The following is a 25251-nucleotide window of genomic DNA, read 5'->3' as shown; positions in this document are numbered from 1 at the left end:
TCAGACTTGCAGGAGCAATGTCTACTGTATAGGAGAAAGGGGGGGGGGGGGGGGGTTGTTTATGTGGTTTTACAGGCAGGGTGGGCATTATCAGTATGAGGATATTCTCTAATAGTCTCAAAGCAGGTGGGTGGGTGGGACGATGTCATGGAATCAGCAGCTTCTTAAAAATGGTATTACCCTACTTATGGTATGCAGCCATTTTAAATATGTATGTTGATAACCAAAATGTTTGCACTACTTCACAAATCTTGTTGTCTAGTAAAACAGCTTCTATAATTTTTTTCTCATTTGGCTAATTGACTGGACTGGAGTTGCCCTTTAAATGAATATATATCCTAATGCAAAGCTTTCCCATACACCAATACATAGGATGATACCTTGGCTCAGTTGTAGATGTCAAGTTGGCATTCTAAAGCTGGTCATACACTGATCAAAATTTATCTGGTTCAGCAGGTACCGGCTGCATCTCGATCAGTGTGCGGCCATCCCTGCTCAACATGAGTTGATTGTTTGATCAAAGGGACAGATTTATCAATAAGCAGCTGCAGCCACTGATCAGTGTATTACAACAGTGGCAGGTCCTGCTGTCAGAATACAATGTCCCACCCGGGGGGATTCCTCTATCTACCTCGTTTGTGTGGATGGAGCAATCTGTTTGTTTTCAGTCAGCCACTGGCTGAACATAAAAAAAAAACCAGACCCATCTATGGCCAGTTTAAGACTAGCTAGACCACCAGCTTCCAAGATTATGGTACCCCCTTGATGCTTGGGATAGCTAAAGAATAGTATGCGAAAGGGAAAATTATTGTTTCCAAATTACCTGACTTTATGAAGATCTTGTTAGAACAAAAATAGTCTATATTGTCTTCTCAATGATATTTTACATATACATGTAAAATACATCATATAAATAATATTAGTATTGTTAATGTTTGTTGTAGCACTCTAAATATAGAATTTTTACTTTTATATGACAGTAAGGTATGTAAAATAAAAACAAAACTGTCTGAATCTCTTATCATTCACACAAACATCATAAATAATCCACATAATGTTTGTAATATGTCTGAAATGTTATTTTCTGTGTATTTCCTCTGATTGAGCTCCATTTAGTGGCCATAATGTGATAATTTCTCAAAATACCACAATCAGGAAAATACCACATGATGGTCACTAGATGGAGCTGATGATTATACATATTACAAACAATGGGGATAACTTGTGAACATTTGCACATCAAATAATTTTATGAATAGACCCTCCATAGGCTTTTGTAATGACATGATTGTGTATAAACTATACAAGAAACCCCTACAGAAAGAGAAAATAATTTTCTCTCTGATATTCCACACAGTACCAATGCATTCTCTGAACATGAAAAAAAGAAAGATGATCTTACAATGTATAGGTTTATGTAATCTGATTGCCCAACTCTTCACTGCAGCCCTCAATGTGACTCCCTTCTCTACCTGCGATTGTATTACAGTGTATTATTGACTACAGTAAAGCTGGCCATACCTTAATCATTTTTTTTGGTACAACCAGTGGGTTAAAAAGAAAAAAGTTATCTGAATGTGTTGATGGGGGAATCTTTCCCATTGATCTTTTGTGTTTTGACAGCTATAACCAGCCATTCATGAAGTGCCTCTGGCTTGGCCAGTTAATTAAACAGGTATATGTGGAAACAACATATTGTAATGGCAGAATATTTTGCTTTTACAGTCTGTACAAAATTTGACACCTGTAATATAAAAAAGCTCCTCCCAAGTATATGACAGGCCCCACCCACTTCTGTCAAAGTCCCACTCACTGTCAGGAAACCATTTGGCAAAATTGTGTAGTTCCAACAGCAGTATTAAATTCTGGCACCTTGGGTGCCAGGCGGTTGTCAGTTTATTGGCCCCCAGCTGGTTTAATGGGATCATTTACAATAGAAGGGTTAGGGTAAGTAGCCTGATGTGTTTTGTTAATGCCATTTAAAGACTATGTTCACCTTTGTTTAAAAATAATAAATGTTTTTGCAAGTAAAAAATATGCATTTATTGTTTTTTTTATCTCAGGAGCCTGCAGAGCAGTGCACCTGCTATCAGTGGATTGAGGGTGCACTGTCAGGCTCCTGCCAACTCTTCCTACAGCTCTTTACCCTTACTTCTATACTAGCTGTCAGTGTTAGAGCTGCAGGAAGTGACAATGGATGACAAGTGTGCTGATTAGTGCATTTGTAGTTCAATGCGGTCCCCATTAAGGGTTGGCACCTTTCGAGAGTGGTGGGGAACGGGTACCCGAATTTGACACGTACCCACTCTCACTTCCGGTCCGATCATCCAGGCGATCAGAAGCGGAAGGTTTCCTCTGTCCCTCCCTCCCTGTAGTCTTTTGGGATATGTGACAGGTCCCAGAAGACTACAGGCCCATTCATGAAGCGCAGCGCTACTCACGCATGCGCAGTGGGTATCCGGCTGTGAAGCCACAAGCTATGACAGCCGGGTGCCCACACTAAAGATGCTGGCCTCCTGGAATACAGGACGGCCGGTGAAACGGCTGCAGGGGACACACCACGGGACCGAGGGACAGGTAAGTGGCTGTTTTTTGAAAGTCAGCAACTACAGTTTTTGTAGCTGCAGACTTTTATTTTTTGACAGGGTGAGTGCATCTCCGCTTTAAGCAGGAGTTTACTCATTTTCATTTACGCTAAATGGCCAAAGGTATATGGACACCTCTACAAATTATTGAGTTCAAGTGTGATCATGCTAATGCAACAGAATACAAAGACAATTTTAGACAAATGTGCTTCCAACCTTGCGGCAACAGTTTGGGCAAAGACCTTTTCTGTTCCAGCATGACTGTTTCCCTAGACAGGTCTATAAAGTCATGGGTTTGGTGTGAAGGAACTCAAATGACATGCACAGAACCCTGTCCTCAACCCTAATAAAAACGTTTGGGGTGAATTGGAACGCAGATTGTGGGCCAAGTCTTTCTGTTTATTTTCCTCATCCTCTGCCATGGTGATCCTCGTATCTTTATAATGTACAGCAGGGCATACAATATCTTATATAGGAATATGTTGCAATACATAATAAAAAACAAAACAGCAACAGCCATGGAGCATCTCAGACAGATGGTGCTGGAAAGAGTAGGGGACTTTCAGAAAAGAATCCACAGGGAAATGTTATTAACCTACAATTTCCCCTGGTCTCAGCAAGCGACCACCCCCTCCTCTGCAAAGCTATTTGTCTGTGTTCTCTTCCAAAGAAGATTTTGAAGCATTAACCAAAAGTACATGAGAGAGATTACTCTCCTGGTCCATTTACTCAATAAACAAGAGACCGTTCTCACCAATAAAAACACAGCTATTTCTTCGGAGCACTTGCATATTTTATTATGTACTGCGTGAAAAGGCTACAGAGGACTTAGAAAATAAATAAAATTTATATATCCATCTTACAATACAGATTCTGAATAATAAATAATAATTTTGTTTATTAATTTCTTTATTCTGAAAGCATTGCTCTACTAACTCCTGCTAGCTGCTTGGGAGCACTGAGATTACTATTATATTGCTGCTGTACTCAGAAATATAAGCAATATAATTATATAGAAACAATTGCATTCTGTCTTGCAGCAGCAGGAAGGCGGAGGGACTTTTTGTTCCTGCAAACTATAACAAGCATGTTTTCTGGTCCCATGTCTAGAGACATAGAAACAGGAGGCATAAATGTATCTAAAGCCCTTATTTTTGTTTTGGATAGAGTAATGAATGCTTGACCATTTTGTTGTTGTCTATGTTCCAATGGAAAGAAGCACCTTCACTTCTTGCCCTGTAGACACAACAATAAATGGGAGGAGGTTTCTTTCAAAAAAGGAATATCCTCCCATAAAAAAGTTGAACATTTTATAATTAAAAAATTTAAATATTCTTTCGTTTAGTCGTGGTGGCAAAGGTCAGTAAGACAAAGAAAGGGGTAAATCTCACTATTTTGGTTTTTGAGGCACATTATGCATTACACTTACATATACAGTAGTACATTGTCATTATTGCATAATTAAATGACATTTTTTTCTGATTCTTTATGTCTACTACCATGTTACTGCAGATTATGCAATGATTTCCATGGGCCCATTTTTCTCCACCCTGCCCTTCCTTACAGAGTCTGCCTGTAGAACGCATGTGTTCTTTTAAAATGTTCATCATTCTTTAAAATGTTCACCATCCTAGGTGCTAGGATTAAATAGATAGGGTTAGTTATGTAGTTATTGCCATGTAAAAACATAGCTATCTTACTGTACTGAGTGAGCTGGGATCATTTAGTTAGGTCTGCTCTGTGTGCTGAGGTGCTACTAGTCTGCCTAGCTTCATCTGTATCCAGGAAATTGCAGAAGTTTCTGGATGAATGGTGTGGAGCTATGCATATGGCAGAATGAATATTGATACAGCCTCAGCCTATCCCAGAGAATGAAGGGCTCTAAGGCATGTTGGGTAACTGTATATATTCAGTGAACACACAGGGATCTGGGTCTTTCCTGTATAGGATCGTTCCAGCCTGGGAGAGGGCACATTGCCCTCCCAGGCAACTACTGCTGTGTGGCTTCAGGTGGGCGACCTGAGGGCCTGCATGCTGGGACTCAGATCCTGCTATGCTGACTAAGGGCTGTCAACTGAAGATCTAGTCTGGTATCACAAAGGAAGGCATCCAGCTGCTCCTGTGCCATATGAGTACAGACATCCCTAAAGGATCTTAGCGACTGAGTGCTGTTTAACCCCCTGTAACAGATCCGACCCAGACTGAGCTTGAGTACTTCCGTTAGAATACCGTTTCCCCATCCGAACACCGACAACAGACACCACAGCCGACCATACAAGACTAGATTACACCAGTCTTGAAGTAAACCAAGAGGTAGACTAGTTTATTTGAAAGCAGATACAAGATATGTACACTCAGGGGGCAATCCCCCCTCCCTGCATAATGACACAGGGCAGGGCAATCTACATTTAGTAACGAGACACACAGGTATTCAAACTTCACACCAGCAGACAGTCCCATCAGGAGGGATGGCTGCTGGAGACACCCCCCACTAAGCTAATACACATAAACACATACATCTCATAATAGTTTACTCCCAAACAATAGAACAATGGGATGCAGCCACATAATGTCAAACAATAAACAACCCCCCACTCCAATAATATACAGATCGCCCTGTCCCCCTAAGAGGCACAGAGTGATTTACACATAAGAGGGATATGGGGAGCTGAGACAGGGGTCTTCCCACCTCTCCAAAGTGAGCTGGGTTCCATGGGTCCCCCACCCAAAGTGACTCCTGTCACACATCCCTCTGGTGCTAGGAAGTTAGCTATGGGAGCACCAGCTGGTGTTCCAAAGAGCTTTGTCCATCTGACTTTAAAGGGACACTGCTCTGGGGTTCTAAAGAAACTACTACTACTACTATGGCCTTAAGCTGAAAACCACTGTTTGATTCAAGCAAGAACACTAACATTGCTTAGCTAGAAGATTGGATAAAGTCCTCAATGTATATAGTCCATAAAAACAACAAAAATAACACCCCTAGACCAGTTATTGGAGAAACACATGAATGAACCTATGTGCCTGGCCGCAGAGCAAAGTTAGGAAAGACCTGAACAGTATTCCTGTGGCCTCTTACCAGAGTAGCTCTACATTTGGGGCTCATCTTCACTACATATGTGAAATAATTATTTATGTAAAAAGTCTTTTAACCTCTCTATTGGTGGCAATAATTATCTGACAATACCAAATGATGATTCAGATCCCTCTGTAGTTCTTTAACCACTTGCCATCCTGAGGATTTACCCCCCTTCCTGACCAGGCCTCTTTTTGCTATTCGGCGCTGCACTATTTCAACTGATAATTGCGCCATCATGCAATGCTGTACCAAAACAAAATTTATGTCCTTTTTTTCACACAAATAGAGCTTTCATTATGTGGTATTTGATCACCTGTGCGCCTTTTATTTTTTGCGCTATAAGCAAAAAAAGACCGAACATTTTGAAGAAAAACAATATTTTTTTACTTTCGGCTATAACAAATATATAGTAAACTCAAAGTTAGTCATTAATTTATGCCAAAATGTATTCTGCTACATGTTTTTGGTAAAAAAATCCCATTAAGTGTATATTGATTGCTTTGTGTGAAAGTTATAGCGTCTGCAAACTATGGTATAGATACTGCAACTTACGCCATTTATTTGCTATGCAGGGCTGCACTAGTTTAACTGACAATTGCACAGTCATGCAATATGGTACATAAATGAAGTTTGTGTCCTTTTTTCACACAAATAGAGCTTTCTTTTGGTGGTATTTGATCACCTGTGTGCTTTTTATATTTGGCACTATAAACAAATTTTTTGAAAAAAAGGTTTTTTTGAAAAAAAAACAAAACGATATTTTCTCATTTCTGTCATAAAAAAATATAAAAAAAACCCTCACATTTCGTCATAAATTTAGGTCAAAATGTATTCTGCTACATGTTTTTGGTTAAAAAAAATTCCAATAAGTGTATATTGATTGCTTTGTGTGAAAGTTATAGCGTCTACAAACTATGGTATAGATAATGGAATTTACACAGCTTTTACTTTCTGACTGCCCATCACATTTCTTGAGGTGCTAAAATACCAAGACAGTACAAACACCCCCAAATGACCCCTTTTCAGAAAGTAGACACCCTAAGCTATCTGCTGAGAGGCATATTGAATCCATGGAAGATTTTTCTTTCCTCAAGTATTTGGAAAATAACACATAACATTTTTTTTTTTTTTTAGACAAACGTTGTCATTTAAATCATATGTTTTCATACATGCCATGAGTATATGTGGAATTACACCCCAAAATACATTCTGCTACTTCTACTGAGTATGGGGATACCACGTGTGTGAGACTTTTTGGGAACCTAGCCACATACAGGAGCCTGAAATTTCACTTCCTCACTACCTATCACAGTTTTGAAGGCCCTGAAATGCCAGAATAGCACCAACCCCCCCCCCCCCAAATGACCACTTTTCTGGAAAGTAGACACCACAAGGAATTTAAAAAGAGGCATGGTGAGTATTTTGCAGATCTCATTTTCTCTCACAAGGTTTTGAAATATAAGAAAAGAAAAAATATGTTTTTGTTTTCTTTCTTCACTTTCCAGAAACTTGTGGCAACAAATGAGATCTGCAAAATACTCACCATGCTTCTTATCAAACTCCTTGGGGTGTCTACTTTCCAAAAAGGGGTCATTGGGGGGGGAGGGGGGTTTGCTATGCTGGCATTACAGGACCTCCAAAACTGTGATAGGTCAGGAAGTGTAATGAGGAAATAAAGCCCTTTAAAAGCCTGAAGGTGCTTATTGGAATTTAGGGTCCTTTACTTGGCTAGACTGCCAAAACGTCTCTCACAGGTGGTACCCCCATACTCGGGAGAAGTAGCAGAATGTATTTTGGGGAGTAATTCCACATATACCTATGGCATGTGTGAGCAATAAATAATTTAAGTGACAATTTTGTGTTAGAAAATTTTTTTTGTCATTTTCCAAAAACTTGTGGTAAAGAAATACATTCTTCTATTGACTCAACATGCCTCTCAGCTAATAGTTTGGGGTGTCTACTTTCCAAAAAGGGGTCGTTTTGGAGGGTGGGGGCATTTTATGCCCAGCGTTAGAAGTTTATGCCATACATCACTCACTCTTCTAACCACCTGAGCCTTTTCTGACGCTTTTTGTTCACATGAAAAAAATCTGTATTTTTGCTAGGAAATCACTTTAAACCCCAAAACATGATATTTTTTTTAAAGCAAACACCCTAGTGAATAAAATGGTGGGTGCTGCAATTTTTTATGCCACATAGTACTCGTGCAGCAATTTTTCAAAGCAAATTTAAAAAAAAAATACTTTTTTTACATTTAATGCACAAAAACACAATATATTGGCCAATTATTTGGTAAAGTATAAGAGATGATGGTATGCTGAGTAAATAGATACCAAACATGACATGCTTTAAAACTGCCCATGCCCCGTGCAATGACGACAAAATTCATACATTTTTAATATCCATAGGCAACGCTTTATAAATCTTTACAAGCTACAATTTTAGATTAACAGAGGAGGTCTAGTGGTGGAATTACTGCCCTTGATCTGACGTTTACAGCAATACCTCACATGCATGGTGCAACCACTGTTTACATACCAACACAGGGTCAACGCTCACTGTCCCTTTAATTTTTTTATTGATCAATTTTAATGCTATCACAGGGAATGCAGATATCCCCTATAACTTCAATGGGCATTGTCATATATTCTTTTTTGAGAAATCTGGGGTCTATCATACTCTAGATAATTCCTCTGCCCTACATTATCTAATCTCACTAAGATTGGTGTGATCAGATGCTTTCCCAATTTACAAATGGTGCTGTTTATATCTGGCAAAACTGAACTGAAGAAATGCTCATGGCTTCTGATTTCTTGGACTATAGAGATGATTGGCACCATTCCGGTCTCCAATCAGCTTTATGGTCAGCTGGCAGAAACACCGGCTGCATTCTCCGGTTCCCCCCAATGGCACGGGACTTCCAAAAAAGACCGTGGAAGGCAGCAGGGGAGGGGGGCATTGTCTCCCGCTGCTTGTAAAAGCAATCCTGCAGCTAATTAGCCACTAGGATTGCTTTTACATGAAATCCAATTGCCTGTTGAAAAAAACGATACCAGGATGATGCCTGCAGCTGTAGGCATCATCCTGGTATAACCATTTAAAGTCCAGTGATGTACCAGTACGTCGCTGGTCCTTGTTGGGCATATATTTTATGTTCTTTTTTTTTGTATGCAGCCTGTGGGCTGAATGAAAAAAAGAGAAGAAATCTCAGAAAAAGTGTGTGATATGCCCACCATTAGAATATATCACCTTGCATCCACCCACTTCTAATGGTGGGCACACATTAAGTTGCATGGTGCCACATGAGCCAATTCCAAGATTGTACAAATGTCTAAATAGTGGCACACTTGAATAAAAATTGTCGACGTATAAGTGGTACCCCAAATGGAGAAATGATGACACCAAGCCCAAACTATCTTGCCACTACTCTCCATGTAGTCTGAGCATCCGGGGGGCTCCACGCGACTATCTTTTCCTTTGTAAATCAAAACTTATATGTATAGCCAGTTGCCCTCTCACAGGTCTTATACATCTGGACCCTATATCTAGCATGCTTGCTGGGGAGAAATTGTTTGAATGCAAGGCGGCAAGATAAATTAATGAGGGAGTCATCAACGCAGATTTTTTGCTGGGGAGTACAGACATCTGTAAATTTTTGGTTAAGGTGATTTATGTGATAAACATGTCCAGTAAAAAAATTTAAAAATCAAATTTCGTCATAAATGTAGGTCAAAATGTATTCTGCGACATGTCTTTGCTAAAAATAAATCCCAATACGTGTAAATAAATTGGTTTATATGAAGGTTATAGCGTTTACAAATGGCGGTATAGACACTGGAATTTTTTTTTTAAATACTAATAATGGCGGCGATCAGCGACTTATAGCGGTGATCAGAGATGTATAGCAGAACTGCAGCGGGCATTCTGACACTGGGGGAACTGACTTGGTGTCACTGACATCCCCAGTGACACCAATACAGTGATCAGTGCTAAAAAAAGCACTGACACTGTACTAATGGCACTGGGCAGGAAAGGGTTAACATGAGGGTCAATCAAAAGGTTAACTGTGTGATGGGAGTGTTTTACTAGGGGGCGGGGGTGTGTGCTTCACTGTAAGCACACTGCTCTGGATGGCTCTGCTCAGCCATCCAGAGCAGTGTGCCCAAACTGACAGGAAGAAGGGCTGTTGGTAAACAATGCAGCCCTCCTCCCTGTCGGTGATCGGCGGTAATCACTGGGCGCCGGCGTGTAATCAATGGCTGGGACCCGGTGATTGACACTTGGGGCCGCAATCGGCAGTGCAGGTAGGGCGTGCGCCAAATTGGGCTCTCTTGTAATTAGCTGCTCAATTGCTATTACAAGCAGCGGGCTGGTCACAGAGCAAACAACAATGACCTGACATCACTTCCGGTTTACTTGAAAATACACGGTTCCATTTATTTAAAAAAAGACAAAAAAACATTTAATTGCACTGACCTTAGTGTGATTAAATGCTTTTAATGGTCTTATTGGCCCCAGATCCCTCCATAAAGTATACCAATGCATGCCTATTGCTGTTACAAGGGATGTTTACATTTTCTTGTGACCGCATTAAAACAGTGATTGTCCCACATATGAGAGGTGTCACCACGAACACATCAGATCATGGGCAGTAATTCTAGCACCAGACCTCTGTAAATCTAAAGTGGTAAAAGCTTTAAAAGCGTCGCCTATGGATAGTAAAATTTATGTTGTTTATTGCTGTTGCATGGGCATGTGCAATTTTAAAGCGTGAAATGTTTCCTATTCTTTTACTCGGTGTAACATCATGTTTTGTATTTTACAAAAAATGTGGTTATGTAATGTGTTTTTTGCATTAAATTTAAAAAACAAATAATTTTTCTGAAAAAATTGTACTTGAAAAACCACTGGGCAAATAACATGTGACATAAAAATGGCAAAACCCACCAATTTATTCTCTAGAGCCTCTGCTTTAAAAGAATTTGTAATGTTTGGGGGTTCTAAGACATTTTATAGCAAAAAATACTAATTGTTACATCTAAACAAAAAGTACCAGAAAATGCTTGGTTTTCTAGTGGATATATAACTTCCCCTAGTATTTCTCTTCCCAGTTTGCTATCCCTTCTTTTGCTTCTATCTCGGGACTTCATGTGGACCATTCAAAATCTACCGCTTTGAACATTACTCTGTCTCTGTCCTCAGTATCCCAACAATCTCTACAATTGCACATTCCCTTTCAGTGGAAACCTGAGAATAATACTCACATTTCCTATATTTTTTTATGTATTGGAAGACAACAAAAAAATCTCCCCTGGGACTTTAATTCAGCTAACAAAGAAGTATATGAAAAAAATATCAAAAAAATCTTTTTGATATATATTTTGATATACATTCTTTTTTGCTGCATTAAAGTCCTATGGGAGATGTTTTTGTTGTCTTCCTGTTCTAGGGATGAAGTAGCAGGCTATTCACAAGCACATCACACCTTCTTTCTCTATACATGATTCTATAAAGCAAATATACGTTCCCTCACCAAACATCTTAGGAGTTTATTGACACTCTGGGATCATAGTTATATCTCATGCTTTGGTCACATTCACATGGTCAAAATGTCATATCTACCCAAGCTACTTTATCACTTCTGGGGCCCTACTAAATCCACACTCTATAGAAATATGCTTACTATAACTAAACTAAATGGGAGAATAGGAGTACCTAATATATTCTGCTACTACAAACAGCTCATATTGTACCACTGATTCAACTACATTCTTAATATGGTGTACCTTTATGAACCTCATTGAATGTGTTGGATGTCCACCAAGTCTCCTTTTCCTCCTTCACCTGGATTTCCCCTTTATTGCACAAACCTCAAAACACAGTTGTAACACACCCTGACCACCGTTAATATTCAGCAGGCCCAATATCACCCTATCTTTGCAACTGCCCATTCTTTCCCCCTGGGCAGGATGCCCCTTACCACTTTTGTTGATGGACCTCATGCAGCTTCAAAATGGTGTATTCTCTATTAAACATACAAGGGCTTCATACCTTTGAACAACTCAAAGATTCCCAGAAAATCTAAATGGGGAACTTACAATAGCTGCATTTATTGACTCCCTATCTAAAAATTGCAAGCCCCATTTTTTTATGCACACCATAGTGAGAATGTGCAACAGCTTAGGTATCAAAAAATATGCCAGCAAGAAATGTTTTTACTGTATGTAATAATCTGTTACAAGCCCCCATATCACTTGTATGTGTGTTTGCAACCACTGCACTGTTATGTTATATACTTGTACTTTTTTATTGTTAATCATCCTTTTACCTGACAGCATTTGAATCTATCTGCAGATCCAACCCCATTAAAACCAGAGTAATATCTTTATTATATTCTTCTATCCTGAGTAACTCCTCCTGCCAAACTATTCCCTAATGTACCCAGAGGGAACTAGAGCTCAATAAAACTTTCCAGTCAATGGCAAGTTATATAGCATGTGGGCAGGTGCCTAAAATGTTATTTGCAATTTTCACAAGAGGGTTAATGTCCAGTGACTCAGAGGTTATGTGCACTTGTATGTATGCCATTTGGCATGTAGTGCTTTCTGTAGGAGGTTATATAAAGTAAGTGGGTTAGGCGTGAGTTGTCATTGGTCATGGGAGATGGAAGGTCCATACATGAGAAAATCCAGATTCACCTAAGTGAGGTTAACCCTAGGCGGGACCCAGTAATGTGACTAGATAGTTGAAACCATGTCTTTACCAGTTGGAAATTACTAAAAGCTAAAAAGGTATGACAACCTCAGCATAGCCCAAGTTGAGCATATAGTACAAGAGGAGAGAAGGAGTACTGTCATGTTTGCTAACTTGTTGCATGCCCATGTAATTGTTGGAGAACTGTAATGTGGAGATGCTAAGGAACTTCTGTTCCTATGCTTTTTTTATTCAACTAAGGAGAGTTTCAATTTAGTAACAATGGGGCTGATTTACTTTGAGAATCAGAATGTGAACTGGGGAATGAAGTGCAGACCTTCAAGTTTATCTTTTGGGTGATGAACAGTAAAGGGTAAAAATAAAGAGGAGCAGCCAGCTCAGTAGAGGAGGTGGTGGTGGCTAGTGATGGGGATTCTGTTGAAAGGGTGGATTGGTGGCTTATACTCTACCCTTCTAAGCAGAAGGGTCCCTATGCTTGGGCCCACTGCGTAATTGAACACCCTTAGGGACCTGACTTGCACCACAGGTGTGCAAGGCCTCTTGAATGTATACAGCAACTTACCTCCATGCCTTTGGGCTGAAGCACATAAAAGTGTAAGGTACAAGGTGCGTAACAAGCTGGGGGAGCAAAATCGTTGTTCAGCACTCTTTCTCTCAAAATGACTCTGTAGTCAGTGCCAGAACAGGTGGCACTGGCAAGTGAAAAGACACTATCCTTCCAGTGTGGGGCTTGGTGAAGTAATTTGGCCTTGGCCAAATGGGGTGCTAGATCACACATAAGCAATACCATTGTGTTAACACTTGATACCAGTAATCGTATAATATTTATAATCAAGTTCCCCTGTGCTAATACCAAGCACACTGACTATGATGGACAGCATAGACACCTATGGGGAAATAGAACTCATTTGAGGTAGGGAGGAGGAGTTACATAGACAAAGTCTGAGCTCCGCAGTACACCGTAAGAGACTGATAAGTCTAATTTAGGTAGTTACACCTTTTGCATTTTAAAAGTAAGCCTGATGTTTTATAAAATACAGTGTTGTATTAATTTACATCTTTTTCCACTTCAGATATTTGTTTTTATAAAGGAAAGCAATTACATGTAATCTATTCTCTGTTAGAAATTATATTTATTGTTTTATGAACAATATGCCATTTTCTCGCTTTCCTGCTTTTTAAACTAGAAAATATTGAAGAATATACTTGAATGGCAGCAAATACATTCATTGTTTGTTTTTAAATTATAAAACCATCTATGCCTGACTTTGCTGACATTTTGGTAATAATTCTCTTCTTGGGTCCCCAGTACGGTAACTTTTTTCTTATTTAGGTCCTCAGAATAAAAAGGTTAAGAACCCCTGCTCTATGCAGACAAGGAGAGAATGAAAAGTTGTGTATTATGGCAGATCCTAAGCTATTCATTAAAAGATGGGCAGATGTTTCTCCTCCCGTCATTCTCAGTTATCTGCTTGTTTGTGGACAGGCTGTACACAGCTGTATTACGCAACAGCAATTTGGTGATTGCCTTTAATTTGGACATAGCATTATTTTGCTAACGATTACATCAAGCACTAACACTCATCGCAATGACTAACAATGTTTTAATCTCATTTTAAAGTAAAATGAAGAGAATTGACAGCACTAAGGTTCGCCAGGTTAAATCAGAACAGCTTTTGCGCATAGATGACCATGATTTTGCCATGCGACCTGGATTTGGAGGTAAGACCAAACGTAAACATAATCTAAAAACCTTCACAACCACTTGTATTTTGGACTTTTGAAATCTATGTATGAACATCTCCCACTGGCCCTGGAAAATGTTTTTTTAAGTCAGGCTGGTGTTTTTAGAATGGGTGTTGCCAATAAGATGCCAGTGATCATCAGCCGGGAGTTAGTGTGTTGACCTCTCAGCACCTCAGTATTAGCTTGGTCACAGCAAGTATACACCACGTTCATGTTCATGTCAGCTCATGTTTCTGTGGAGGCATGTGCTCCCATGGACATGTATGCACCTGCTGGCACCTACAAGAAAATAAAAAAAGCCTGTCGTTAGTTATATGCTAGCTAGGAAAGACTTACAATTTTTAAAATTAATATTAATTTTAAAAATTAGCAATGTGTGTGATTTCCATGCATGTTCACATGTTTTTAGGTGCTAGCAGTGAACAGTGGTGTCGTTATGGGGGGGCAGGGGGTATGGACCACACTCAGGTGACACCCGCCAGACGGGTGACACCAAGGCTTTTTTTCAGCCGGAACATGGCGGAATGGAGTTCCATCACTTCTTGAGCTATCCCTGTGTTTTCCATTCACTAATGTCACTTCTAAACACAGAAGCCAGGTTTCTGTATTTAGAAGTGACAGAATTCTTGTCCGGACTGCTGCACAGAACCCTCCCTGGGTGCAGGGCATTGCCCTGCTGCAATTCTCGGCACCCCCAGCATCTTTCACCGCCGCCTGTTACATATCACACCAAAGCCCTGAAAGCTTTTGTTAGGCTTCTCTTCGGCTCTGACGTGTCTTATGACAGGTCATGAGGAGGAACCTGGGTCATCTCATGCCCTGCATCAAGCTGCGCTGTATCTGAAGTCTGTGTTGGGAGGGGAGATTTGGGTGGAGAAATTAAAAACATTTAATGTGGTATTTGTAAAGGAAGGGGGATGGGGGGCTATGCTGAGAGGGGGAAGACAATCCTGTCAAGGATAGGGATTCGGGGGTGGAACTATGCACCCTGTACCTAGCACTCTCCAGAAGCCTGCACCCTGTGTCTTGCACCCTCCAGAACTCTGCACTATGTACCTAGCACCCTCTAGAACCCTGCACCCTCCAGAACTTTGCACCCTGTACCTAGCACACTCCTGAACTCTGCACCCTGTACATAGCACCCTCCTAAACTCTGCACCCTGTACATAGCACCCTCCTAAACCCTGCACCCTGTACATTGCACCTTCCTAAACCCTGCACCCTGTAGATTGCATCCTCCAGAACCCTGCACCCTGTACCTAGCACCCTCCTGAACCCTACACCCTGTACCTAGCACCTTCCTGAACCCTGCACCCTGTGCCTAGCACCCTCCTGAACTCTGCACCCTGTACCTAGCACCCTTCTGAACTCTGCACCCTGTACCTAGCACCCTTTTGAATCTTGTACTTAGGCCTGGAATGGGACATAAAATAGGCCTGGGCATTTTACACTGAGCAGCCCTTTTTTTATTACAAATTATGACAACTACTGATTTTTAGATGCCTTTTAGTTATATTTTGCCTGCTTCAGTCACTTTCTTGGTATACCTGACCTTGGCTTGGTATCAAGAGATCCCCGAACTTTCCACTTCTTAATAGGTGATTTAACAGTACTGATTGGCATATTCAAGGCTTTGGACATCTTTTTTTGTCCTTTTCCATCTTTATAAAGTTCCATTACCTTGTTACGCAGGACTTTTGACAGTTCTTTTCTGATCCCCATGGCTCAGTATCTAGCCTAGTCAGTGCTTCCACGAAAGATCTAACAAACTCATTGACTATTTATACACAGACACTAAATGCAATTTAAAAAGCCACAGATGGGAGTGCACATGCGCGGCCGTCGGGATCGGTTGTCCCGGCGATAGCTCCGCACACCTCCGGTGCCGATAACAGCCCATATAAGGGCATAGTGCACCCTAGCTCCCGGGGCCCCCCCCAGACCTGGACCGGACCTCGGGCACCCGCAATATGCCGGGAAAACCAGCGGGGAAGAGCCGTGGAGGCTCCCAGATGCTGCTCCCTGCGAGGACTGGGAGGTCCAAGATGGTGCCCGGATCAGCGCCCGCGGCTCCTAGTGCCTCCTCTGCCTCTCTCACGGCAGCACCTCTCCCCCAGAGGGAGAAAACGGGCACATCATCCCACACTGGACTGAGGAGGACTGCGACAGCATCACCAGCTGGGGTGAGTGACTCCCTGCAGCCCCCCCGGTCACCTTCCAGCCCTGTACCACCAGAGTCCCAGGCTTCGGCCTGTTCCTTGGGCCGTGACTCCCCTGCCTCCTCGCCATTGAGCAGCAAGATCGCTGCCATTTTTTCCAGCCAGCATAGCTGTCCAGAAACTGCAGATGACAGCCCGGCCTCCTCGCCAACAATTCCTCCTGACCCACCACTATATTCGGGTGACGCGACCTTGATAGCTCGGTTCGCGGATCTGCTGCAACGCGAACTGGATAGAGCTACCTCAAAATTGGCAGCTGACCTTAAGCAGGATTTTCAGGCCTTGGGCCAATGGCTGTACAGTATCAAGGATAAAGTTGATGCTCATAGTGTTTCCCAAAATTCCAACTTGATCACCTGCTTGCAAGATCGCCTGGAGAAAGCATATTCTAAAATTGATGATTTGGAGAATCGGGCCAGGCGATACAATTTTCTCATTCGAGGACTGAGTCTGTTAAGGAGCTCACTAGCTGCGCACACACCCTCATGCGGTCTGCTTTGCCTGACATTGATGACCTTCATCTTGAGATAGATCGTATTCACAGGGCATTGATCCCCCCCGGCAAGGGGGCCTCCTAGAGATATCATCGTCAAGCCTCATTTTTTCCAGGTCAAGGAAGTGGTTATGTGATATGGCAGGGAGAATCTGGACCTGGAGCTTACGGGGCACAAGATACAAATCTTTGCTGATGTCTCTCCGGTCACTATCCAGAAGCGGCAATCCCTCAAGCCACTACTCTCTCACTTAGTTCAGAAGGGCATTAGATATCGTTGGGCCTACCCTTTTCGCCTGCAGTTCACTCTTAATAGAAAATCCTATGGGTTTGCTACATTCCAGGATGTCGAGGAGTTGCTGCTTCAGCTGGGTGTTATCCCTCACAGTCCGGCATCCCATTCCCCTATGGGATCGGCTTCTCGACCTCCGCTGCTCCAGCCATTGTGGACTACGCCAAACTCTAAGGAGAAGGGGTCACAGAATCCACCTGGGAAGATCTCTTGAACTCCTGTGTCCTTTTGGGGACTTTTCACTGTGATGTTTTGATTGGTGGTGGCCTCTCTGTGGCTCCTGCGATCGTTGGCCGCTGCTGCTCTGCTGGTGTGGAGGGATTGGCGGGGGGGGCGGGAACTGGGGATTACATTACATCTGTTTGCTGAATGCCATTTCAGAAGGTTCAATTGTTTTGTTTTGTTCTTGTATTTTTATGCACTAAACTTTCAATTTATTGCTGATGGGTTTCTGCTACTGTCGGTGCCGGAGAGTGTCTTTGCGCTCTCCCTGACTGGAAGACTCTTCCCCGAGATCGCATCTCTGGGCAGATCCATTCCACTACAGGGCTATTGCTCTGTATTTCCTGGTACATAGTCTGAACTATTTATATATCATTGTTTTGTGTACCACGGTTACTTGACATGCGGACTTTTGTGTTCCAAATGTCTTATTATCCTTTCTCTTTCCTTTTTCTCCAATTTTTCTTTCTTTGTCTTTTTTTGTTTTCCTCCAGGGTCAGCTGGCAACATTTAGGGACTCTTGGGAACATTTTCACTCTTCAGGAACGTAGGGTCTCCATCCTGCTTAGCTCCTTAATTATTTATAATGTCTTCCCTACGGTCAACTAGAGGGGGTATTCATCTAATTTCTCACAATGTTCAGGGGCTAAATTCCCCCTCTAAAGGCATACAGGCTTTTAGTTCGTACCACTCCCTTGGGGCAGATATAGTTGCCTTACAGGAGACGCATTTTCCCCCCTCCTTCTCTCCGCGCTATATCTATAAAACGTACCCTGTCTGCTTTTTTGCTAATGCTACAGAGAAGAAACAGGGGGTGGCCCTTTGCTTTTCTCGCCGACTGTAATTAACCGAATCCAAAATTATCCGGGACAGGGAGGGGCGATATCTTCTGGTGAAAGGCCACTTGGGAGGAAACCTAATCACTTTTCTAATTTATTATACTCCAAATACCAATCAGGTGGAATTTTTTCAGTCCCTGCTAAGCACCCTAGTCAGGGAATTTGAGGGTGATGTTATTCTGGCTGGGGACTCCAATCTAGCACTGGACCAGACTCTGGATAATTCCCAAACCGTCACGCTTCAGCCCAATTCTAGATGGAGCCGTAATTGGCCCAACTATTATATCGCTATGACTTTATTGATGCATGCAGAGAGGCTAATCCTACTTCTCGAGACTACTCCCACTACTCCAGGGCTCATAACAGTTATTCCCCTATTGATCAGATTTTTCTTCAGACACATTCACTCCCCAGACTTCTTACTGCTAAAATTTTCTCCACGCCCTGGTCTGATCATGACCCAGTTTCTATAACCTTGTCATCCGGGACACCTGCTAAGATGGCTTTTCACTGGCGTCTTAATGACTCTATTTTGGGTAACCCCTCTCATTGTTGGGAAATCTCCTCACATTTACAAGCATTCTTTGACTTCAATAAAGCAGAGGACACGGACCCGGCGATTAATTGGGCAGCTCATAAGGCCTTGGTCAGGGGGTGTATTATTCTACTTTCTTCTCATCTTAAAAAAATGGCATCTGTGTGTATCCTTATTGCCATTGTTAGTCAAATTTTTTTGCATGCCTATCAGTGTTGTGATTGTGATTCTATATAACGTAACACCATGTAGGTGGACCCCTTTTTTTTGCCATCCTATTTTATGCTATTATATGGCTGTTTCTCAATAAAAATATTGAAATATAAAAAGCCACAGATGTGGAACATTAACCTCTAATTGGCATTTTAGCCCGTGTGTGTCACCTTGTGTGTCTGTACCAAGGACAAACATTCAAGGGTATGTAAACTTATGATGATGGCCATTTGGGTGATTTCTGTTATCATTATGATTTAAAAAGGAGCCAAACAACTATTTGATAATAAATGGCTTTCATATGATCATTATCCTTCAATAAAAGAGCATCTTTTGTCATGAGTCATATTTTCAATATCAATGCCAAAATTTCACAATTTCTGCCAGGGTATGTAAACTTTTGAGCACAACTGTACATTGCAAGGATTTTAACAAACTTTGTTACAAAGTCCTGCCTTTTCTTATTCTGAAGAAAGAGCTGTTTGTCTGTGTCCATATGGAAAGTGAATCTAATGGGAGTGGTTTCATAATTATCAATTAGCTGCTGCACCTGTAGGGCTCTAATGAGGAAAATTGCAGGGTCTGCATCCCTTTAGATGTAATTTCCTATTGGGAGTATCTTACCAAAAATTTAATTTTTGTTGCTGGGGATGCCTGAATTTTGACTTGTATCTTAGTGCAGATGTCAAATCACACAAGCAGGAAATGAGGTTGCTGGGGGTGTTCTGTACACATTCTGTGTACAGAATACCTCCAGGTAGCCATATTGCATTGCATTATAGAGAAAATTACAGCACTGCAGATTGAAAAGGAAAGGTCATTTTTAATAACATTCAATTACAAAATGACGTGTGTCACAATTGTATATGCTATATATACAGTATTTTTTTATTTGCTACTTTTTTCCCACGAAAGTGGAATTACCTGTTTATGAGATATTCGCTTAGCTGGCAGCCAGTGATGTCACAAATGCATGCACACAGAAGGAATGGCATACCTGTGCCTTTCCTTCAAAGCTCTGAGCCATGCCCATGACTCACACACGCATGCATGGAAGTGATGTTATCATGACTCAGCCATTCAGTCAGCCGCAGCCCATGAAGGAGGACCAAGTGAAGATGGAAGCCTCTGCAGTGGTGACAGTGCTCTGCCGGAGGGCTTCGTATCAAAGTAAGTCTTTCATAATGTGCTAATACAGTGAAGGAAATAAGTATTTGATCCCCTGCTGATTTTGAATGTGTGCCCACTCACAAAGAAATGATCAGTCTAAAAATCGAATGGTGGGTGTATTGTAACACTGAGAGACAGAATAGCAACAAAAAAATCCAAAAGAAATGCATGTCTAACAAATGATGCACTGATTTGCATGTTCATGAGGGAAATAAGTATTTGATCCCCTTTACAAAACATGACTTAGTACTTGGTGGCAAATCCCTTGTTGGCAATCACAGATGTCAGAAGTTTCCTGTAGTTGGCCACCAGGTTTGCACACATCTCAGGATGGACTTTAGCCCACTCCTCTTGGCAGATCGTCTCCAAGTCATTACCGTTTGGTGGCTGATGTTTGGCAACTTAAACTTTCAGCTCTCTCCACAGATTTTCAATCGGATTAAGGTCTGGAGGCTGGCTAGGCCACTCCAGCAGCTTAATGTGCTTCTTCTTGAGCCACTCCTTTGTTGCCTTGGCCGTGTGTTTTTGGGTCATTGTCATGCTGGAACATCCATCCACAACCCATTTTAAATGCTCTGGCTGAGGGAAGAAGGTTGCCACCCAAGATTTGATGGTACATTAGCCCGTCTATCGATCCTTTGATGCGACACAGTTGTCCTGTCCCCTTAGCAGAAAAACACCCCATAGCAGATGTTAAAAACTGCTGTATTTGTAAAAACATAAAATTTTTTAGAAAAGCTGCACATCTCCCAGAGATTATTACCTTCTCCTCCCTTCCCTCTCCATTGACATACATTTTCTAAGCAGCAGAGCTGACCTTGCAAGTTTTTGGAGGGAGGTCAGATCACGTCTGCACATCTCACCGCCTTGTGATGTCTGCTGGCAGCCTTATAATGTCTGAAACAAAATTCAGCACAATGTCAGCAAGGGGTTTAACTGGCAGGCATTACAGCCATGTGTCAGATAATATGTTCTCCCTAATGCTTCATCACAGAACAATATGAAAATACAAAAAGTAAGATAAATCATGTATTAGATAATGATCTGTTCCATTAAGTCCTACCTTGGAGCTCTCCTCTAATACTTCATTAGGATGTTTTGCAATTAACATTGCACAATCAGATATACTGTACATTCTGAACTGTAAAATCTACCAAAGCTTTACTGATTGTTATTTATTGTCTATGCAAAACTAGAATTATAAGATCATCCAAAGGTACAATCTCACCAATTAAATCCTTTCATATCTTATCAGATAAAAGATATGTAGCTTTTATTTGAATGTGACAAATGCATTTAGTAAAGTGCATAAAATATGTAGGTGTAATGCAGTAGAAATAATATATTGTTGGTCTTTGTATAACTGAAAATATTTTGTCTTGAAGGCTCAGCAATTCCCGTTGGCATTGATGTACAGATAGAAAGTATAGACAGCATTTCAGAAGTTGATATGGTAAGTTATATAATTTTTGTTGCCTTAGGCTGCATTCAAACTTGAGCGTTTTGTAGCTTGAAGCTCAAAGCTCCAAAAAAGCTCAAACTTAAAAAATCAATTGTTCTCTATGATCAGTTCTCTACCATCAGGTGTGAACAGGCACCATAAAGAACAATTGATTTTCTAAGTTTGAATGTTTTTGGAGCTTCAAGCTTCAAGCTTCAAAACGCTCAAGTGTGAATGCAGCCTGAATGTCATAAACACTAACTTAGAAAGAATGATTGTCTTCATTACATTGAAAATCATACTGTTTGCTTCTGTTTGTTGTTGTTGTATGTTTCTATAATTACATTGTGTAAGAAAACAATATGATTTTCCTATAATGTTAGGTGTTGTGTCTCAGCAGTGTAGACAGACTGCTAACAGGTCACCATCTAATAAAGTAGTTGTAAACCCTTACATATACCCACTGAAGTAACAGGCCTCAGGTACAATGAGATTATACAAATGTTGCTACATAAGTTGGACCTGTTTACCTGTAGCCCTCTTTTCTCTACAGCCCTTCAAAGTACATCATTTACACAGCATTTCTCAGCTCCAGCAGACAAAGGGCTGGGATCTGAAGTCTCACACTGCACAGCATAGAGAGGAGAGCTCTATGTAATCTGAGACCTGAGTAGAGGGAAAGGACACATCCCCTCTACACACTGTCATAAGAAAATATGCACAGCTGATGCTTGTCAATCACCTGCTGGGATTCTGTAGTGTTGTGTTAGACTGTTAGAAGTGACTCATGCAAATAGAAGAGAGAGGAGAGATCAGAGAGAAACCACATTGGATTGAACCAAATACAACCTGTTGAGGGACATACACAAACGGACTTCCTATTCCAACTCCTTCTTATGGGAAAAATGCCATAACATTTCCTTAAAATGGCAATACACAGAAGCTAACAAATACACATCATTCCCACCCCCCTCCCGCTACACGCCCAAACTTGGTAACTGTCACGATTACCACTGTCGCAGGTGGTAAGGCATTATAGCCAGCTTCTGTGTTCTTTACCTATAGCAGCCCCCTTTTCTATAGGGTAAGCAAGCCTCAAATCCGTAGTCAAAAGGCAGGCAGAGTTCAGAGAATATTCCAAGTTCCAATATGAGGTCATAAACAGGGGAATCTTAACAGCGTAGCAGGGCAGGCAAACAGGGAGCTTGAAGCACGTGGTAAACACACTGTCTCAAGCATGAAACTGCAGGCTTGGCTGGCTTAAATCAGTTTTTGGTCTCCACCCAGAGACTGGCTACATGAATCTTGCAGGTTGACAGGCAGACAGGGAGAATATATAACAGCTAAAACCAGGAAGCTGGGATGAGACCAGCAGCTGTCATGGAACAGGAGCATTTACACACTCCTGACAATAACATTAAAAAGTACATAGTCAGTTGGGTGCCTAGGTTTTCACTTTCTAGTTCATGAGAGTGGGAGTTGTCCATGCTTCCAGATGTTTGGGCTGTGTGGTAGGGCTAAATGCATCATTCCAAGTAAGCCAATTAGGAGTAGTGTCCTGCCCAACCAAAGAATCTTGAACTCATACTAACCTGCTTTCATGCCAAGTTAATCTGTTCTCCAGCCTATAGGTTACTGGTCCCAATTGGCTGTGGATTCGTGCAGGATTAGATACTCTTTGACTTGGTTAGTGGCTTCCTTTTCCTCACCCATTGGCCAGGAATTAGGGTATTTTTCTTGGCATTTCTTTTTTCATTAAATATCCAAGATCATGCTTCCTTCAAACCTAATAAAAATAAATGTGAATATAAATGTCGAGCTGCTCGTTGGAAAGCGTAAAAAGCCTAAAAACATTCAAACAATATATACCGTGCTCCTTAAATACTGTGAATCACTGTAGTGATATTATAAATAAGTGAAATTTATTGCCTCTACAAATTGTGCAAAATAAGTAACCATGTGAAAGCTTCCATATAATTATGAACAAAAGTCCATTTTTCTATAACGCTTCATATCCGACTTCCATGCTCCCAGTGTGCAAAGATAAAGATACCCAAGAAATAACTGCTCTTCCTCTCTTCCCAAGAAGGATAACACACCACACTCAGTGAGTGAGTCTGGTGTGTTATCCTTGGAAAGAGAGAGTGTGGTGTGTTATTCTTCTTGGGAAGAGAGGGAGTGCGATGTGTCATCATTTTTGGGAAGAGAGAGAGTGTGGTGTGTTATACTTCTTGGGAAGAGAGGGAGTGCGGTGTGTTATGCTTCTTGGGAAGAGAGGGAGTACAGTGTATTATCCTTCTTGGGAAGAGAGGGAGTACAATGTGTTTTCCTTCTTGGGAAGAGAGGGAGTGTGGTGTGTTATACTTTTTGGGAAGAGAGGGAGTGCGGTGTGTTATACTTTTTGGGAAGAGAGGGAGTGTGGTGTGTTATACTTTTTGGGAAGAGAGGGAGTGCGGTGTGTTATACTTTTTGGGAAGAGAGGGAGTGCGGTGTGTTATACTACTTGGGAAGAATAGCAACCAGTCTCTAGGACCCCACATCCAGGCCTACACTCAGAATGTTCCTGTATACTTGGATGCCTCCATCCAATATCAGCCAGACCAGGGGTGGAATGACAACTCATGGGGCCCCTGGGCAATAGGGGATCATGGGGCCTCTGTGTCCTTGCCCAAACTAAAAAAAACCTATGAAAATGGTACTAGGGGCATCTTATGGGGCCCTCTACTGACCCCGGGCCCTCGTTCCAAATGGTCAGTCCGCCCCTGAGCCAGACACATCTCCAGCAATTCTACAAGACAAATCCTCAGTGAATCCTTCTGATTTGGATCCAACTATCTAAATGAAATAGGCATCCCAGCTCTCAAAGAGCTGGGACTTCAAGGAACTCCTGCAGACTTCAGCCACACTGTCTAGCAGGGCAGCAGCCCTCCAGGCTGGGATCTTCTCCTCTTGAACAAGAACCCTACTGCTCCAGGCCCACACTATTAATGCACTCTTCAGCCACCTACTGGGCATCCTTCCTCCAGGGATTGGCTGATACTACATAAATATTCAGGCTAGTGCTCTGCTTCTTCCAGCCCATTCCATTCTAGAATCCACTAGAAGGCAGGGGGAAGCAGTCAAGCCTGCAGCCAGTGAAACCCAGAACAGTCTGAGCCTCTCTAACAATCTATTCTAGGAGGGTGCTACTTTGGCATAAAATGTAATACTGCACAAATGCTTTTTTCGGTGTGTGCCAGGTAAAGTTACCTTACCCAACACTGAAATTTGGGTATTACTGTAGCCTGTTAGGGTAGTCAGTGCCTCTTGGACTGGGTAATAAAGAAAATGGGCATTGTAAGCTGCTCCCCATTAAGGATTGACACCTCTGGGGAGCAGGGGGGGGGAGTGGGTACCCGAATTTGAGAGGTACCCGCTCCCACTTCTGCTGCGATCGCCTAGGCGATTGGAAGCGGAAGTTGTCCTCCCTCCTTCCCCCGCCATAGTCTGCTGGGACACTTGATAGGTCCCAGAAGACTACAGGACCATTCACAAAGCGCAGCACTTCTCGTGCATGTGCAATGGGCACCCGGCTGTGAAGCCGCAAGCTGACAGGTAAGTGGCTGTAGTTTAAAAGTCAGCAGCTACAGTTTTTGTAGTTTTTGTAGCTGCTGACTTTTTTTTTTTTTTTCAGCTGGAACTCTGCTTTAAGGAACAAGGGCCT

The 25251-nt window shown here is 41.8% G+C and overlaps 1 protein-coding gene across 1 annotated transcript in view; it reads left to right on the top strand.

Annotated features, from left to right (window-relative positions):
- Positions 1-25251, top strand: part of GABRR3 (gamma-aminobutyric acid type A receptor subunit rho3) — a 103746-nt gene that overhangs the window by 2274 nt on the left and 76221 nt on the right. Inside the window, exons 2-3 of the mRNA XM_089682946.1 lie at positions 14000-14100; positions 21493-21560. Coding sequence (XP_089539072.1) covers positions 14000-14100; positions 21493-21560 — 169 coding nt within the window. The remainder of the gene's footprint in view (positions 1-13999; positions 14101-21492; positions 21561-25251) is intronic.

The sequence above is a fragment of the Staurois parvus genome, unplaced genomic scaffold, assembly GCF_062004578.1.
Source record: "Staurois parvus isolate SC_StPar_1 unplaced genomic scaffold, SC_StPar_1.0 ptg000299l, whole genome shotgun sequence".
Classification (NCBI taxonomy): Eukaryota; Metazoa; Chordata; class Amphibia; order Anura; family Ranidae; genus Staurois; species Staurois parvus.
Note: the sequence above shows the minus strand (reverse complement) of the source record. Positions and strands in the feature narration are given on the sequence as shown.